At 40.1% G+C, this 18150-nt stretch overlaps 1 protein-coding gene across 1 annotated transcript in view; it reads right to left on the bottom strand.

The window, feature by feature from the left end:
- Positions 1 to 14442, bottom strand: part of SPTBN1 (spectrin beta, non-erythrocytic 1) — a 145328-nt gene extending 130886 nt beyond the window's left edge. Inside the window, exon 1 of the mRNA XM_047067508.1 lies at positions 14262 to 14442. Within this exon, the coding sequence (XP_046923464.1) occupies positions 14262 to 14409 (148 nt within the window). The 5' untranslated portion in view covers positions 14410 to 14442. The remainder of the gene's footprint in view (positions 1 to 14261) is intronic.
- Positions 14443 to 18150: the final 3708 nt, after the last annotated feature.

Here is an 18150-nt window from a genome sequence, read left to right as displayed (position 1 = left end):
AATGCCCCAAACTTTCAAAAGCATCTCCATAAGTTATCACTGTAGTAGTGAGATCAAATCCTGCAAGAATGAAAATCTAAGACAAATGCTCTTTGCTGAGAGAATACTCCAGATTCTTATAATCAACCTGTCCTGCTTCTGCTTATTACTTAAAAAAAAAAAAAAAAAAAAAAGGTGTTTCGGGACACCTGGGTGGCTCAGTTGGTTAAGTGTCCAACTTTGGCTCAGGTCATGATCTTGCAGTCCATGAGTTCAAGCGCTGCATCTGGCTCTGTGCTGACAGCTCGGAGCCTTGAGCCTGTTTCTGATTCTGTGTCTCCCCCTCTCTCTCTGCCCCTCCCCCACTCACGCTCTGTCTCTGAGAAATGAATAAACCTTAAAAAAATTAAAAAAAAAAAAAAGGTGTTTCAATAATGTGCGTGGAAACTATCTCAAAAGATGTGTCAAATTTTAAAAGGAATTATCTCTTACATTTTTTTTAAGAGAGGGAGAAAGTGTGCACATGTGGGGGAGGAGCAGAGGAAAAGGGAGGAAGAGAATCTTTTTTTTAAAAATTATTTCTTTATCGAGAGAGAGAGAGAGAGAGAGAGAGAGAGCGCACATGCACGAGCAGGGGAGGGACGGAGGGTGGGGGAGAGAGAGAATTTCAAGAAGGCTCCATGCTGTCAGTGCAAAGCCCAATGCAGGGCTTGGTCCCACTAACCTCAAGATTGTGACCTGAGCTGAAACTGAGATTCGGACGCTTAAATGACTGAGCCACCCGTCTCATGACCATGAGTATCACGGCCTGAGCCTAAATCAAGAGTCAGACACTTAACAGACTGAGTTACACAGAAGTCCCTATCTCTTACATTTTAATGTAAAATTCTTAAACACATAGAACTAACTTTCCAATGGGTATCACGGAAATTAGGGGCAAATTTTCCCCAAATAAAGTGGGCTCTTCAGTCTGACAAGTAAAAACACCTAACTGCGTTTTCATTTACACGAGGCACTGTAGGAAATGTGGAAAGAAGTATTATTCAGTCACTGTCTTCAAGGAGTTAAGTGATTAGCTGGAGGGAAAATAAAGATACACCCACTTTAAGCACACACATGAAACTAGTAAGACTCAGGGGATAGGGTACAGAAATACAAAGGCCAAAGAAGTTTTTTGAAAAGGTGTGAACCATGCAGGAGATGGCTCCATGGAGGGGCTTGGAGTCAGGGTGAACACTGGAAAGGCTTGGGTTTCCTGAAGATTTACAGGGTGATCCAAAAGGTAACATATGATGCAGGCAGGGTCTGGAACCTGGCAAATGGCCCAGCATCTCTCTGATGCTGTTAAGATGCAATCACGTGGCTAGTAAGGCAATTTCACATAGATGCTCAAGAAATCTAAGGAGTCTGCAGAAATTTAAACCTGTATGGCAAAATTTTTATCAGCCTCACCCAATAACATGTGTCCATCACCCAATTATGTCACTACCTTAGAGTTCTGAAAATTCACAGGCTTGTAGGAAAGACATCAAAACTCAAGCTCAGCAAATTCCCTTGAGGATTAACCCAATGAGAATAAGGAAGAAGAATTGTGGAAAAGGGGCATGTTTATCAACTGGAGAATGAAGAGGTAAGATCTAGGATTTGGGGAAGCATCACAGCCCTTTTATGTAATCCTGTCACATTCACTGCTTGTTTTATACACATGATCTATTTCCCCAAAATAGATTAAATGTGGGTAAGGAACATGCTAATATGGTGCTTACATTGTTGTACTGCTAAAAAGTCTGGAATGATGCACTATTATTGGGCATCTGTCATACTCTAAGAATGGTGTTAGTCTTTGAGGCCTCAAGAAGACAGAATGGGTTAGATTATTTCCAAGTAACAAAATTGTCAAATTCACGAGTTAACAACTTAGGTGCAAACAAAGCATCTTATTAGAGGCATATTCTAAAGACTGAAACGTTGGTCTACATTTCTCTTTTTTCAAAGATCTTAAAGGAAGCTGTACATTATTAGTTGCTTTTTATTTTTTTAAGGAAGCTATCAGACAACAGCAAATGTCACCCTGTCACTTTATAATAGTTTTATTTCTGAATCAGGAACATTAATCTAGGGGTGCCTAGATGGCTCAGTCAGTTAGGCAGCCGACTTCAGCTCAGGTCATGATCTCACTGTTCATGAGTTTGAGCCCCACATCGGGCTCACTGCTGTCAGTGCAGAACACGCTTTGGATCCTCTGTCCCCCCACTTCCGCCTTTCTCTCAAAAATAAACAAAAAAAATGTTAAAACAAAAACAAAAAAAAGATCACTGAAATATCTGAAAATGTGTGAACATTTATTGTTACTTACTGTCATCTGCCCAGCACCCACCTCCCTTTCCAGGAACATCTCCGTATGATTCCAGGGAAAGCTGCCACGCTCTCACATTCCTCCATACCTCACACCGCAGTTCACTGGTTCAGGACTGGCCTCCTGACCAAAGCCTAGTAAATTAAAGCCTCCCTATCAAACACCCCCACCCCATGTTTCCAACTAGAACTAGAAAAATAGAGAAAGTGGTAGATAGCAAAGTCCAGGGACAGATGGCAATCATATTTAAGTCACCTGAAAGACCACCTCTGAGGCAAGAAACAGAAGGTAAAAACAAGAGAGAGAGATGGAAAGCCTTAATTTCTGTGGTTCCAGCACCTGTCTATACCCTGCCTTTCCCTCATATTGGCTGTTTAACTCTTCCCTTGATCATGCAGAATGCCCCGGTATCTTTCCCCAAAAGTCCCAACATAAAGTACCTTCCTCCACTACACCATTCTGCATTAGAAATGCCAACCATAGCCTCTAACTGCCAGCCAAATATCCTCTGAGCTGTGGAGGGACAGGGCTGGTATGTTTTATACATTTGGCTTCCTGCTCTTTACCAGTGCTGTGGATACCTCTTCTAAAGATAATCATTTATAAGTACCCCATTGGTCGTGGCCAGATATAAAAAGATTACGTGGGCCAATTGGAGCCCTATCCTCATATTCAACCTCATAGGGATCTGAACTAGAGAAAACCAGGATATTGAGTCATTTCAAAGAGGTCAAAAGAGAAAAGATTGGCAAGATGTAGAGCTGTAACTACAGTACGCCAAAGCCATGTGCGGGCTGAATTAGGAGGGGGCAGATACTATTACTATGCACAGGGCTCCAACGAATGAGGCACACAGCCCATGTGAAAGATGAAGAATGCCTCCAGCCCCACAGCGGCCTCAGTCACTAATGGATTTCTAGGTCTGGGTAAGCCTGAAATTTTGCAGTAACCCTCTCCCACTCCTCCCTCACTCCACCACAGGCCCATATCCTTTTTATTAAGATAATTCAAGTGAATTTCTGTTCTGGACAACCGGAAAGAACCAAAAATAATTTTGAATGCAGGATTCTTTTCAGAGAAGCCAAACAAACAGTAAACACAGACCAAATGCTTGTTACCTTGCTACCCAGATCCCTCCCAGTAGATTACTATGTAACGGGATCATGTCAAAATTGACAAATACACAAATACTCAAGACCATCTTCTTTAATCAACTTAGTGTCAAAAATCAAAATGTAATTTAAGAGACTATTAACACCTACCCAGCATCAATCTCTCTATAAATCAAAAAACTAATACATTAAATTGAATGGTATCACTGAAGATGGTGGTTACATAAAACTTTAGCTATCTGAACTGCAGTGTTAACGTAAAACCTACTTTTTGACACTTCCAATTTTTTCTTATCATGTAACATGTTTATTTTTAAAGTGTACAGGACTTTACAAATGTCCTATATATAAATTATATTTTCTCTTTTTATCTTCCTATGAGGGTACTTACTCACAGGTCTACTTTGGTAGAAACTGGCAAAGGAGTTAGACCGTGTAAATGAACTTAATAAAGGCAACAGATATGACCACATGAGACACCAAACAATGAAATGAAGAAGGTCCTAAGTGTACAGGACTTTCAGATACCTACAATAGATCTGCCATCTGTTCCCAGTAACTGCCAGACAAAGAAGTATTATGATGTTGGTAGCTTTTACAGAATTTTTCTGTCCTTTCTCACTAATCTACCTCAATTACTTACATAAGAGAGCAGAGGAAGAAATGAGGTACCAATGTATGCTATAGCATAAATGAACCTTGAAAATGTTTTGCTAAGGAGAAGAAACCCAGTCACAAAAGGCCACATATTGCCTGATTCCACCTATATGAAATTCCCAGAACAGGCAAATCCACAGCCAGAAAGTACAGTAGTGGTTGCCTGGGGCTAGGGGGAGGTGAAAATGAGAAGTGACTGCTAATGTGTATGGGATTTCTTTCTGGGTGAGAAAAATGTTCTGGAATTAGTGGTGGCTGTTGGACAGCTCTGTGAGTATATTAAAAACCACTAAAGTGTACCCTTTACAGGGACAAATTTTATGATATGTAAATTATATCTCGATAAAGCTGATATTTAAGAGACAGATGGGGTCAGGGGCACATTTGCAGAGAGAGCCAGGAAAAGGCTAGGAAAAGAGAAAAAGCTTAAATTTTCCTCTTCTGCTTATCCAGGCAGTCCTCAAAAGACAGGTTATATTCCCCAAGTTCATTCACAAGTTAACTTATGGGAATTTTCTCATAGAAATGGTGACTATGGAGTTCTTTAAAAGTAAGAGACTGACTTAAGGAAATCATGTTGCTGGGCAGGGAAAAGGAGTTAAGGCAAAGGCTAAGTGTGCAGTAAGAGAGCAATAAAAGAATGAGAACCAAGGAAGTCCACTGAGGTGGCTGAGAAAGGAGAACATGGGCTCTAGAAGACAGGGGCAGGAACGGGGCTGGGGTAGGAAGAGGGAATGGTGGGTGGTGAAGCAGTGTAGTGAAGGAGAGGATTGGCAGGCTGGTGCTCCCCACCAGGATCATTCACCTCAGCTACTAGGGGATGTCAGCACAGCTAAGCTGATAACAGAATGGGAAGAGTATAAGAAACAGCAGCAGGAAGCCAAGCTGATTTCCAAAGTGGGGAGGGGTCATCCCCAGCAGTCAAGAGGAAAAAAAGGGAGGGAAAGAAAAACCTGGGGAACTGTACCTAAACAAGAAAGAAACTATTCCTGCAATCCTATGGTCAGGAAACTACTGAAGCGATATGTATACAGAAAATAAATGGAGAGTATAACCCAGAACTACATACACGTAATGACCTGAACAGACTTTCTTCTCATTACTTTTCACGAACCTCTTTCATATGAAACGGCTCCTGCAGATTCCGATTTACAAATAATGGGTGGTATATTTACTGTACTCTAGGCACCATACCTCTCTCTCAAATAATACCAAATAATACAAAATTTAGGGAAACAGCTTCAAGAGTGGATGAGGAAAATAATGGATAGCTATTAAATCCCTGTTAATCCTGACTATAAATGTCAATTCCATCATGCAAGAAGACTTTCCCTGGGGACATAAAAGTGTTCCATCCGTACGGGCGGGTGGGTATGCACATAAGAAAAGCTCTCAATTAATTTTAGAGGAATGAGTCCAAGCTTTAGAAGCCAAAAGCTGACTTTCTGCTTTAATGAGAGGGGTCCTCAGAGATCTGCAGCCTGGCCTCTACAGTTTTGCTGCAGTAGAAACAGAAACAGCCATGCCAAGGTTCAAGCCTCAGTTCCTCTCCAAGTTCCAATGTTCTTCACACTACTTCGTCCATCCTCTCAAAATGACTAGCTTTCTTCCTCTTGTGTTCACCCTTTGCCTCTCAGTTACTAGAGCACTAATTGCTTATACTACCTTCCTGGCACTTGCATCCATGTTTGGTTAATGTTTCATGTAAATAGGTCTTGTCTTCCTATTGAGACAATTCTAGACCATGTTTTAAAGATTTATTTATATATCCAATAGGAGGCTAGCTTTGCACTCTCACTAGAAAGAAGGTGAATATTTTATATATGCATACATACATAGATACATGTATAAATTTTTGTTATGTTTATTCATTCTGGTAGGGGTAGGTGATTATGAATTAACAGTCTAATTCTGGAAAGTCTCTAAGTAAAACCATCATATTATAGATCGTAAAAAGTATAAAGCCAATATCTAAACTATCTCATTAAAAACTCATGACTGTAGGGGCGCCTGGGTGGCGCAGTCGGTTAAGCGTCCGACTTCAGCCAGGTCACGATCTCGCGGTCCGTGAGTTCGAGCCCCGCGTCGGGCTCTGGGCTGATGGCTCAGAGCCTGGAGCCTGTTTCCCATTCTGTGTCTCCCTCTCTCTCTGGCCCTCCCCCGTTCATGCTCTGTCTCTCTCTCTGTCCCAAAAATAAATAAACGTTGAAAAAAAAAAAATTAAAAAAAAAAACAAACTCATGACTGTAGGTAGAAAAGACATTAAGACATCTCTCAAAAAAGGTAAACTTAAAAATCTTTTAAGGTTTTAAAATAGGCTTTCCTCCATCTATGTGCAGGTCCATCTATTCTGGAATTATGTAAACAACTTAAGTACATAACTTTAACCACAGCTTGAAATTTGTACTCACGTGGGAGAAACTATGACAAGTTTTGCTCCAATTTTCAGTGTACAGAATCCAGCTCTTTTCCTCCTGAGAAAAACCCTGTCCCTGAATTTTTATTTTTATCTATAACTGCAGATTTTTTTTAGGATATACCTTTCAAGTTTCCTTACTAACTTTGATTAGCACTAGAAAGCTAATTTAGGCCCAGAGAAACTGTCTACCCTCCAGGAGATTACAAACTAAAAGGCCTCAACAGTGACAGAGGTTGGGGACGGGTGGCGGGGGGGCGCTTTATCATCTCTGGGACCAAGAGGATCCACCCAGAGAGGGGCTGGAATGAGGCCTGGGATTAGAGGAAGAATGTGCTCCCCCTGCCAGGAGACAGCACTGTACTCAGTTTGGGCACAACATTAAGGCTTCTTAGGTGTCAAGATATCAAAACATAAACTGTGACCTGCTTACTGGGGAAAGGGCAGACTGATATTTTGAAGAAGAGATAAAAAGTTGATTTTCACTTTGAGGGGAAGACTCAGACAGAACAGGATATGAATATTAAGTGAGAACACTCAGGCCATGTCCCAGGAAAATGTTTCTCAAAGTGTATCAGTTGCATTAAAAATGCAGATCACTGGGTTCCCTCCTCCAGTGGTGAATCTCAACTTATGGGGGAACCTTAAATGTGCATTTTTAAGTAAGTGTGCTATTGAGTCCTCTGCATCCAAAAACAGTGCTTGAGAGCAGTGCCAAATTTTCAGCTGAAACAGCAGAACAAAGATGTGGTACAAGATCTGCGTTGTTGCTACCTGTGTCTTAGTACCAGAAAGCACAAAAAGGAGATTCATTTTTACAACAACAATTTGACTGATGCATTATTCCCAATCAGAATTTAAATTTACACTTAGCCAAGTGGCCAACTACTTACCGCTTTATAAATATACTCAAGACTAAATACCTGATGGGTATTTCAAGCTCACATTTGTGTGGCTGGATCTATAAAGTTTTAACCAGTAAGTGTCTATGTGAAGGCATTCAAGTTGCTCTGTCCAAATTGGTAGCCACTGGCCACACGTGACTAATGACCATAAGACATGTGGGTGGTAAAATACATATTGGATTTCAAAGACTTAGTAGAAAAAATGTAAAGTATCTTGCTAACTTCTTATACTGATTGCACATTGATACGATAATATCTGAGATGATTTGATTAACTAGAAGATGAAAGTTAAAAATCACAGGTGGGTAGGTGGCTCAGTTGGTTAAGTATCTGACTTCGGCTCAGGTCATGATCTCAGGGTTTGTTGAATTTGAGCCCTGCATCAGGCTCTGTGCACAGCACAGAGCCTGCTTCAGATCCTCTGTCCCCTTCTCACTCTGCCCATCCCCTGCATGCACATGTGTGCTTGCTCTCTTTCTCTCTCAAAAAACAAAACCATTAAAAAAAAAATCACATGTGGCTAGTTTTACATTTCTTTTGGACAATACTGCTTTAAACATTTAAAGCAAATCAGTGCTTTAGCTGATTAAATGCTCCACCAAAATTATTGTTCATTCAAATGCTTGTATTTAAAGGGAGTCTGGCCTATACATATAGCCGCTAATAACTTATATGCTCTATGGATATAATGTAAAAGATACAATTAGTGAGTGGCCTTCAGCTCATTTTCCTATGGCTATCAGGTGTCCTTGATTCCCCACTAACCATGTAAACTCAAGGTCAATTTCTTCTTCCAAGTCCATAGCTTAGCAGAAAGGCTCTTATGAATAATTTTAGCTCATAAATGTTGACGAGTGACAACTCCCAAAGGAATTTCATTTTTAATTTCTGTCTTTTTTAACTACTCATTTATGTATAGGCTTTTTCCTATAACTTTTCTATGACATGATTTTTTTGTGGAAATAATTAAAACTTCTGAATGGGATATTAGGAATTTATGTTTTGTTTTCCTTATTACAAATTAGTTCAGATTTTATGTCAGGAAAAAATTCAAATACAGGTAAGAAAAAAGGGAAGTCATTCAGAAATAAACACTATTTTGGTGTACATCCTCCCAATTTTTAAAATTACTGCTGATGAGTGTTGACACAAAAATATTAATTCTAATTACTTTATCAATATTTTCAAGCAAAATGTACTTTTTAATGGACTACTTTTCCTTTCCTACTTTATGTTGATTCTACAAAATATAACCTGTAACCATAAACACTTATCACTTGTAAAAAGAAACCATTTACCTTTTACATTTCTTTAAAAGATCTAAGTTTTTTTTGTTTTTATTTCAAATAAAACGTTGCTTTGCAAAAAGTCCAGCTTTTTCTAAATCACTTTCATTACCACATGTTCCACACTACTGGGGCAATTTGGTCAGAGGTCAGGAATGTGGGTACACCATCATGGGATGCAGGAAATCATTTACAGAATGCATAAAAAAAAGTCACTTCACAGCACTCTGCCTTAAGGCTGAATCGGCACGGCATGATCTCTGCTACACAACACAATGCACCAATGCTCTTCTCATCATCCTTCTAAATTATAAATGGGAGCGCACAATTTAGGCACAAGTATAAATCTCCCCAGCCTCGTATATATAAAATTTGTGAACATGTGGCAAGAGTCAATATTAATTCTAATTACTTTCTAAAACATTCCTAAGTCTTGACCTTTTAATTTTTTTATTGTTTAGTATTTATTTTCGAGAGAGAGAGAGAGAGACAGAGACAGAGAGTGAGGTGGGGGGGGGGGGAGCGCAGAGAGAGCCGGAGACACAGAATCTGAAGCAGGCTCCAGGTTCTGAGCTGTCAGCATAGAGCCCGATATAGGGCTCAAACACACAAACCCTGAGATCATAACCTGAGCCAAAATCGGCTGCATAACTGACTGAGCCACCCAGGTGCCCAGTCTCGACATTTTATAAGCTAACAATTCAAGAGACCCTCTCTCCACCTAACTTGTGTGAGGGGGAAACTTTCAGATGAAGGTTTTCTCTACTGTAAGAAAGAGCTGCTGTTTTCAACCCCACCAGGAGATTCTCTAGGTGGATTATGAAGACAGCAGTGCTCAGCTCCTGATGCTTTCACTAGTGTTTTCCTCTGATGTTTCAGACACTAAAGAACGGGAAGGGGGTGCTGAGTGACTGAGAGATGAATCAGACTAATTTTCAAGCAAAAAAAGTCTAAGGAGAATGGAAAGATTCAAAGCTCCCTCGGCAATGGAAGTGACCCAACTCCAGACTCTTTCATCTTTGCAATGATAAACTGGCACTTGACAAGTGACTGCAGGCCTGATTCCTACATTTTTAAAACATGGCCACGTTCCACACCATACCAGGGAAGCCATCTCCCCTATGAAATATCTTACTGAGTCTGATACAACTCTGACACCAACTGGGTGTCCCAGACTATGATTCAACTCTGACACTAAGTGCTTGGAGTTAGCGCTGACCCCCCAGCTTAAGGGATCTGTCCCACAAGACTGCCTCCACTTCAGATGCCAGTCACAGGCCCGAGACCACCATATTTCTGACTGAACAGCAGAAGTTCATCAGGTCCATGAACACAACCCTCAGGTTCAAAAATTTACTAGGAGGACTCACAGAACTCCAGAAAATACTTATTTTGCTGGTTTATTATGAAGGACACAACTCAGAAACAGCCAAATGGAAGAGGTATGTAGCCAAGGTATTGGGGGGCAGAACTTCCATGGGGTGGGGGCAGAACTTCCATGGCCTCACAGGACACACCACACTTCCAACACACTGGTGTGTTCCCCAACTCAGAAGTTCTCCAAATCCAGTCATTTAGGAGTTCTTATGAAAGTCTCAATATGTAGACATGATTGATTAAATCATCATCCACTGAGATTAAACTCAATCTCCAGCTCCCCCTCTTTCCTGGAGGTTGGTGGATGGGGCTGAAAGTTCCCACCGTCTCATTATTTGGTCATTCCAGTGACCAGTCCCATCCTAACACTATCTAAAGGTTTCACCCTAAGTCACCTCCACTAGCATAAATCCAGGTGTGAGGAAGAAGGCTTTTTATGAATAACAAAAGACAGCAAATTCCAAGGGTTTTAGGAGTTCTGTGCCAGGATCTGAGTGCAAAGATAAAATTTATTTCTTATTATACCACAAAGTTAAAAGCAAGAAGAGGATGAAGGCAAGTAAAACTGAAATTAAGGATGGTTTTTACAACTCAGAGGAAAAAAAATATATATCATATACATAATATATATTACCTATATGTAAAATATGTAATATATATTACATATATAGCAGCTTAATAATAGAAAGGATCTGCGAACTGGGTAAAAACTAGTAGCAAGTAGTTTACCTCACCTTATTTTCTCAGAGAAAAGCCACTTAGTAAAGGACACAACCCAAGGTGGTTGTTACATTATCAATATAAGACACACTATCAATACAGCACACTATAAAAAGATGAATTCCTGCAGTAATGTCCTTTGTATATCACTTCGGAGTTTCAGACTGAAATCTAGAGAAGACTCAATATGCAGAACACTTAAGAGGGACAGGAAACTTGGTATGCACATTTCTACTCACATTTCTAGTGCTCTAACCAAGATTTCCCACTTTAGAATGTGCACTTGTAACAGAAATCCTACAACAGCACTCTCTCATGCTGGGCCTATCACTATACTACTTCCCTGTAAGGAACAGGAAGATATTTCTCTCCTCTCAAAATGAGGTGCCAGCCTTCCACACCACTCCCACATTAAAGTGTGTCTTTCAGATAGCTCTGTTGAGTTTGATACTTTAATTCTTACTAGACTTCAGCTGGGTCTAGATGAAATAGTCTCAGACGCCCAAGGAAATAGACCAAACATCAATACTCCACACCAGTCTGGAAATGTGATTCCCCAGACCAGCCACATCAGTATCACCTGTTAGAAATGCAAATTATCAAGCCCTATCCTGGACTTAATGAATCAGAAACTTGGGGGTTGGCCCAGCAATGAACAAGACGACCAGGTGATTCTGATGCATGCTCACATTCTAGAACCACTGTTCCAGACACTGCTGGACTGTTCTGTTACTCTTGTTTTCAGCATATAAGATTTCTTAGAGAGTTCAGAGATCTTTCTGTCCCACAGAAGTGGGAAGTCAGATAACAAGAAAATCTCCTCCAATACACAGATGGTTTTCCTGATATTTTCTGGATTCACTAAAAGCAATTTTTTTTTCTATTTAACTTGGAGGCAACACGTTTTCTTTTCAATAACTTGTCATGGTTACTCATGGCTTCTTCTAGACCACAAGATGCATTCCTGAGCCTTTTAAAGATCTTTTTAAAAACATGTTTCAATTACTCATTATCAATACTCTATACCAATATGCTTTGAATCATTTTGTATTTTACTGAATATAGAAAAATAGGTATACACTTTGGAGGCAGTCTGCCTTAGCCATTTATCAGCAGTGTGACCTTGGGCAAGCTAGTTAATCCCTCCATGCCTCAATTTCCTCATCTATACACTATAGATAATAAAAATGCCCCTCATATATGGTTGTTATAGGATTAGCTGTTAATATATACAATGCATTTAGAACAGTGCCTGCACACAGTAAACACCATGTTAAGTGCTTACTACCATTAACTATAGTAGTTCAGGGACCCAGATAGCATGGAAGAAAAGCCACCCTAGGAAGTTTAAGAAAACTGACCAATACTAAGTACAGCTGGAGATATCCTCCAGAACTGCAGGAAAGACCAGATACAAAAAGCAAGAACTGCTCTACAGTTGTAAATACATCTTCTTCTTTTTTTTTTTAAATTTTTTTAATGTTTATTTATTTTTGAGAGAGAGAGGGAGACAGAGTGTGAGCAGGGGAGGGGCAGAAAGAGAGAGGGAGATACAGAATCTGAAGCAGGCTCCAGGCTCCAAGCTGTCAGCACAGAGCCCCACCCGGGGCTCAAATTCATGAGCTGTGAGAGCATGACCTGAGCCAAAGTCGGATGCTTAAAAGACTGAGCTACCCAGGCACCCCATATTATTCTTCTTAAAAGGGAGATAATACATAGTAGCCTAGAACCAGAAAGTAAATGATTCATGATCAAAGGTAACTGGCTACCCAAATCATACTAGTCTAAAGGCTTAAATGAAGATTCAAGAAAAAGAGGTAAGGGATTAAAGTACAGATCAATCCACTAGCACAAGCCAGCAGCAAGGTTTCCATAGGCTTCCATGTTAATGAATAAGCTAGAAAATAAAGCTTCAATTCTAGAGTGACTATCTGGTTAATCATTCATTTATGCACTCAATCAGGCAAGCTCAAGAAAGATCATTAAATCACCACCACTCAAGAGACAAATTATTCTAAGGCAACTGAATAACCTTCCTATAGCATTTAGTTAGCTGTATTCCCAGCATCCATTTCCCTCCTCCTCCTTCCTGTTATATACCAAATTTTCTAGCCAAGGAGCTCAGATGGAACTGACCCCTCTCTGCCTCCCCCCACAACCCCCACGCCAGAAGTATATCCTCATTAGCTAATGTCAATCAGCGTACCCTCTTCTCTGACTCCACTGGAAGAGAGATTCTAAGGAAGGCCCATGGCCCAAGTCATGATCGATCAGGTCAGTGAGACTGATCCTAGGACATGGTAGAAGTACTGGAGCAGCAGAGGTGCTCTTTTCTCCTGGGTATCCTTACAGACGGATCTGGGACCTGGGGCAGCCATCTGGGAACTATAAGGCCAAAAAATATAGAGAAGGAAACTGGGTCCTGTGCATACCATTTAAGCCCAGGAATAAGTCTTGCTTAAAGGCCAAATTTGTCTTCTATGTGATCAATACATTTTCTTTACCGTTTAAACCACTTTGGGTTAGGTTTCCTTTTGCTTACAATCAAGAGAACTCTAAATGACACATGCATCATAAGCAAATTATACTATAAAGGTAAAAAATGTGAGCTATATGAACAATTAACAGTAAACTTACCTTTTAAATCATGGCTATAATTTATGTGTCATGATTAAAGACATTCAGAAAAAAAGTCATAAACGTACTTCTCTCATTTAGAAACGATTTTATTTAAAATCTCAAAGTACAGATGCAAGACCTTAAATAGACTCCACTTTGACCCTTGGTTTACATATATTCACTACTGCTGAATCCTGATGAAACCCTGATGAAACCCTTTCCTGATTTCCAGGGCAATTCAGGGCAAGACCACTACCCACCCCAACTAGGGTTAGGGTAAAAGTGTGTTCTAAGTATTCAACAGCACCAAGAGAGTTAGAAATCACAAAGGAAGGATGTGTTCCTGCTAATTTTAGTGAATTAATGGCAAACTTACCTGTTGTAGCATTAAATATGCCCTCACCACATTAAGTTATTGCTCTTTACATCTAAAACCCTTGCATGTGATGCTAACTACTCTTGGTCAGTCAAAGTAAGAACTCTACTGTAACAAGTCAGGTCAATTAAAATATCACAGCAACTAAGCACACAGGATGATTTGTACATTTGCCTGAATACGGTACAATATGCTGCATTATTTTGAAATGTAAGAGGAGTCAAAAATAAAAGAATTCTTAATAACCTAGGGCAGCTTGAAAAAAAATCACTCAATCATTTTGGCCTTAGGATCAACAGTTCCCCAAATATGGACCTGGCTACCTTATGCAACGGTCAACTCCTAGGACATGTTTAAGTAGAGGTGAGCTGACCTTCCTGTAGAAGAGAAAGGGTGGGTGATTTTAAAGGGAACTATCAGGCCCCTGGGCTTCTGTCACAGGGCATGAGAAGACTTACCTGCCAGAGCCTTGATTCGGGACCGCTCAAAGAGCCTTGCGGAGCTGTTCTCATTGTCCCAGTCATCCACATCCCAGCGGTTGTTGACATCGCTGTACTGCTGTTGGATCTCAATGTTGTCATAGTCTGTGGCTACTGTGGTCGTCATCTTGAACTGTCTCAGCTGCTCCTCCACATCAGCTCCTTCTTACAGTTCTGTGAGAAAGAGCAAGAAAATCCTATTTAGAGGTCAAAAATGCTCTGTGCTCCCATGAAACCTACTGGGATAAAGGTAAAGTAGAATTGTAGAACAATTCCTATATGTCAAGAACAAGTTTCTGGGGTAAATCAATGCTGGTTTTGAACTTGAGCACTGCCTCAAAACACGTGTCTGACCTTGGCTAGGTTATTTAACATCTCTGCGTCTCAGTTTCCCCAACCATTAAAGAGGAAAGATACTCTCCACATTGTTCACAGGACTGAATGAGATGACACACACCCAAAACAGGGTGAGTTTCTTCCCTCTTTGTAATGTTTAAGTTTTGCAGTTTTAAAGTTTTATTTAAGAACTAAGATGAACACCTAGGGCTTCTGAATGAACTCATTTACTTCTACTGTGTACCACCATAAACTATAATCTCTTAGCCTCTCCTAGAAATTCATAAAATGTTATATAAGAGAACAGATCATTTCACCTAAATATCTCATTTTCATATCAGAACTAACAGATGCCTAGGATCAAATGAAATAGTAAATGTAAGGCACCAAGGACTGTTCTGGTGCATAGGAGAGGTTCAAACAATAATGACTGTAATTATTTATATTATTGTTATTTACAAATTCTATGACCAATACCCATTTCTCAGGGACCCACCCAGGTCACAGTATTTTACAAGAACAAATAAGAAACAAGAACCTAGGCCTCAACTTTTGGTCCACTGCTGTCTTCACTTTATCAAAATACCCTCAGAGAATAATGAGAAATACATTCAGCTTATATAGCTTCTTCTCTCTTCAATACAACTATGATTCATCCACTGAACTAGAATGTACTTAGGACTCACTACGTGCTCAGCACTGTTTCAGATGCTAGGGATAACAGTAAACAAGATAAAGACTCAGTTCGGGGCACCTGGGTGGCTCAGTCAGTTGAGCCTCTGACTTCAGCTCAGGTCATGATCTTGCGGTGCATGAGTTCAAGCCCCACATTGGGTTCTGTGCTGACGGCTCAGAGCCTGGAGCCTGCTTCAGATTCTGTGTCTCCTTCCCCCTCTCTCTGTCTCTCCCCACTCATGCTCTATCTCTCTCTGTCTCAAAAATAAACATTAAAAAAAAATAAAAAATAATTAAAAAAAAGATAAGGACTCAGCTCTAGTGAAGCATATGGCATAGGAGGAGGAGCTGAACAAAAAGCACACAAGAAAAGGCAAAATAGTTGAAAAAAAATGAAAAGTGGAGTGATACAACACAGTCAATGATCAACCACACTGTATTATAAACCTCAAAGTTGCTAAGAGACTAGATCTTATTGTTCACACCACACACACACACACACACACACACACACGGTAATTATATCACGTGACAGATGTTAGCTAATGCTACAGTGGTGATCATGTTGCAATACACGTATATATCAAGTCAACATGTTGTACACCTTCAACTTATATAATATTATACATCAATTATATCTCAATTTAAAAAAGAAAGAGAGGGGTGCCTGTGTGGTTCAGTCAGTTAACAGTCTGACTCTTGATTTTGGCTCAGGTCATGAACTCAAGGTTTGTGAGTTCAAGCCCCATGTCTGCTTGGGATTCTCTCTCTCCCTCTCTCTCTGCACAATGCCCCCTGCCCCCTCCCCTCAAAAATGAATGAATAAGCCTTAAAAAGAGAGAGAGAGAAAATTTTGAGACTATTTGAGATTTGGTGGTCAGGAAAGTCCTCTCTGAGTCAGTATTTAAAATGAGATCTCAGTGTCAAAAAGGAACGAGTCATGCCCAGATCAGGAGCAACAGCATCCCAGGCAAAGGAGAGACTTTATGTTGAGAAACAGGATAGCTTGTTGGGAGGAAATGAAGAGCTCAATGACCCAAATAATGACCCACCTTCGCTCAAACACAAACATTTGGATGGGAGTAAAATCCTGGATTCCCATCAGGTAGACATAATCAATTCCAACAATATAAACTTTTCAGTAATTTTAAGACTTACATTAGCAACGTATTTAACCACATTTTATAAAAACATAAAAAAATTATAGAAAATTAAGCCAATAAGTATATTCTATTGATCTTACTGTTTGTTGCTTTTCACATTGAGTCATAAACCCCTTCAAAAAAAAATCAATTATGTCATGTACCATTTGACCTTGGGAGATGGTTAATTTTCATAACTATGTTAATACCAAAGACTTTCGTAAAATTCAGCCTTGGAGGATGCCATCTCTATGGGGGAAAAATGTGAAAGTGCTATGAATTACAAATTTGTGAAAGCAGAGAAAGTGCAATTCAACCCAACCCATGGTGAAATCTAAACACTACATACTTCTCCAGATTCGTGCTGGCTATTTGGTGCCACCTGCTGACCAATGAGAACAAGCCACACCACGGCCTCTAGGGCAGCTAACAACCTGTGCTCCATCCCACCACATCAGACTCCTGAGTAAGCCCAACTAACTGCAATCCTTTCCCCTACGCAACCCTCTTCCTACCAATGACTTATCCCAAATTCAGCGACTGCTTTCCAGAAATTTCTCAACAAGCGTTAATCCTCCTCTAAGCTTTAAATAAGTCATTCAAAGCACATAAGTACGTCTTGTCCTAAAAATTCTTCTTTAATGGTGTTCTTTAATAACGTAATTTTCCCTTAAGACAAAGAGCAACGTGGGAAGCAAAAGCGCCTACTAGTTTGTGTACAAAAGAAATATTGATGCTATCACTTAATTCTTTTTTTTTCAATTGGTTTACTTGAGTGTCTAAGAACTTGGACATCGGGGTCACTTTTTTCTTTAACATTTTCCATCTGTCCTAAGATAATATCTTTATCAAACAGCTGATTTTTCATAATGATGGAAGATGGAAGCTCCCCGTGCCCCCCGCCATACCAGGGCAATGTTAAAATGAAACATCCCAAACCCCAAAGGGCCACAGTGAAAGGGTGTTTCTAGGTTTTCAAAAACAACAACAGAGTAACCTGAGGATAAAGGGAAAGTCAGAGTCAAGGAAAGATGTGGATGAGTATGCCCATGACATGTGGATTCCAGAAAGCTCAGCACACTATAAACATTATTATCCCCCAGCCTATTTCAACAAGTGCCAGTGGAGGTGTCTCTAGTAGGTTATCTATAAAGGGCTAGATTTTCCTAAGGTGCTATCAGCCATGTGACCCCACAGCCAGTGAAGTAATCTGTATTTCTTAAATGGCTGTGGGGAGATTAGGAGGAGAGAAGAAAGGAGAGCTGGCCATCTTGGAACTCTGCCTAGTGGGCCCACCATTTGGAAAGCCTGAGATGGCTATATAAGGTTGGCATGAAACAAGACACTCTCCCCTCCCAGAGAAGATTCCTCCCTGCCACTATGGGCTCAAGTAAGGGCCTGGATTCTCACTTGATCACCACAGCAGGAGCTCATTAAATAATCCCCAAATGAATAAAAATCAATAATATACTGGGTACAGTAAGTAATACCCATGTTTTTGTGGCTAGGTTTGGGAAGATGGGTAAAAGTACATACCCACTTTCCCAGCCATGAGAGAGAGAGAGAGAGAGAGAGAGAGAGAAAGAACAAGGAATATATAAGAAAATGCCAAGACTTCTCAACAACGTTACTCTTCTGTAACCCTACATCCTATGAACTGGAATTTTCCAAAAGATACAAAAAAAATTCCAAAAGCTCATCATTTTCTGCTTCAA

This window comes from Lynx rufus, unplaced genomic scaffold (assembly GCF_022079265.1).
Source record: "Lynx rufus isolate CCGP_SWC_20201006 ecotype Redwood Valley unplaced genomic scaffold, mLynRuf1.p SCAF_8, whole genome shotgun sequence".
Classification (NCBI taxonomy): domain Eukaryota; kingdom Metazoa; phylum Chordata; class Mammalia; order Carnivora; family Felidae; genus Lynx; species Lynx rufus.
Note: the sequence above shows the minus strand (reverse complement) of the source record. Positions and strands in the feature narration are given on the sequence as shown.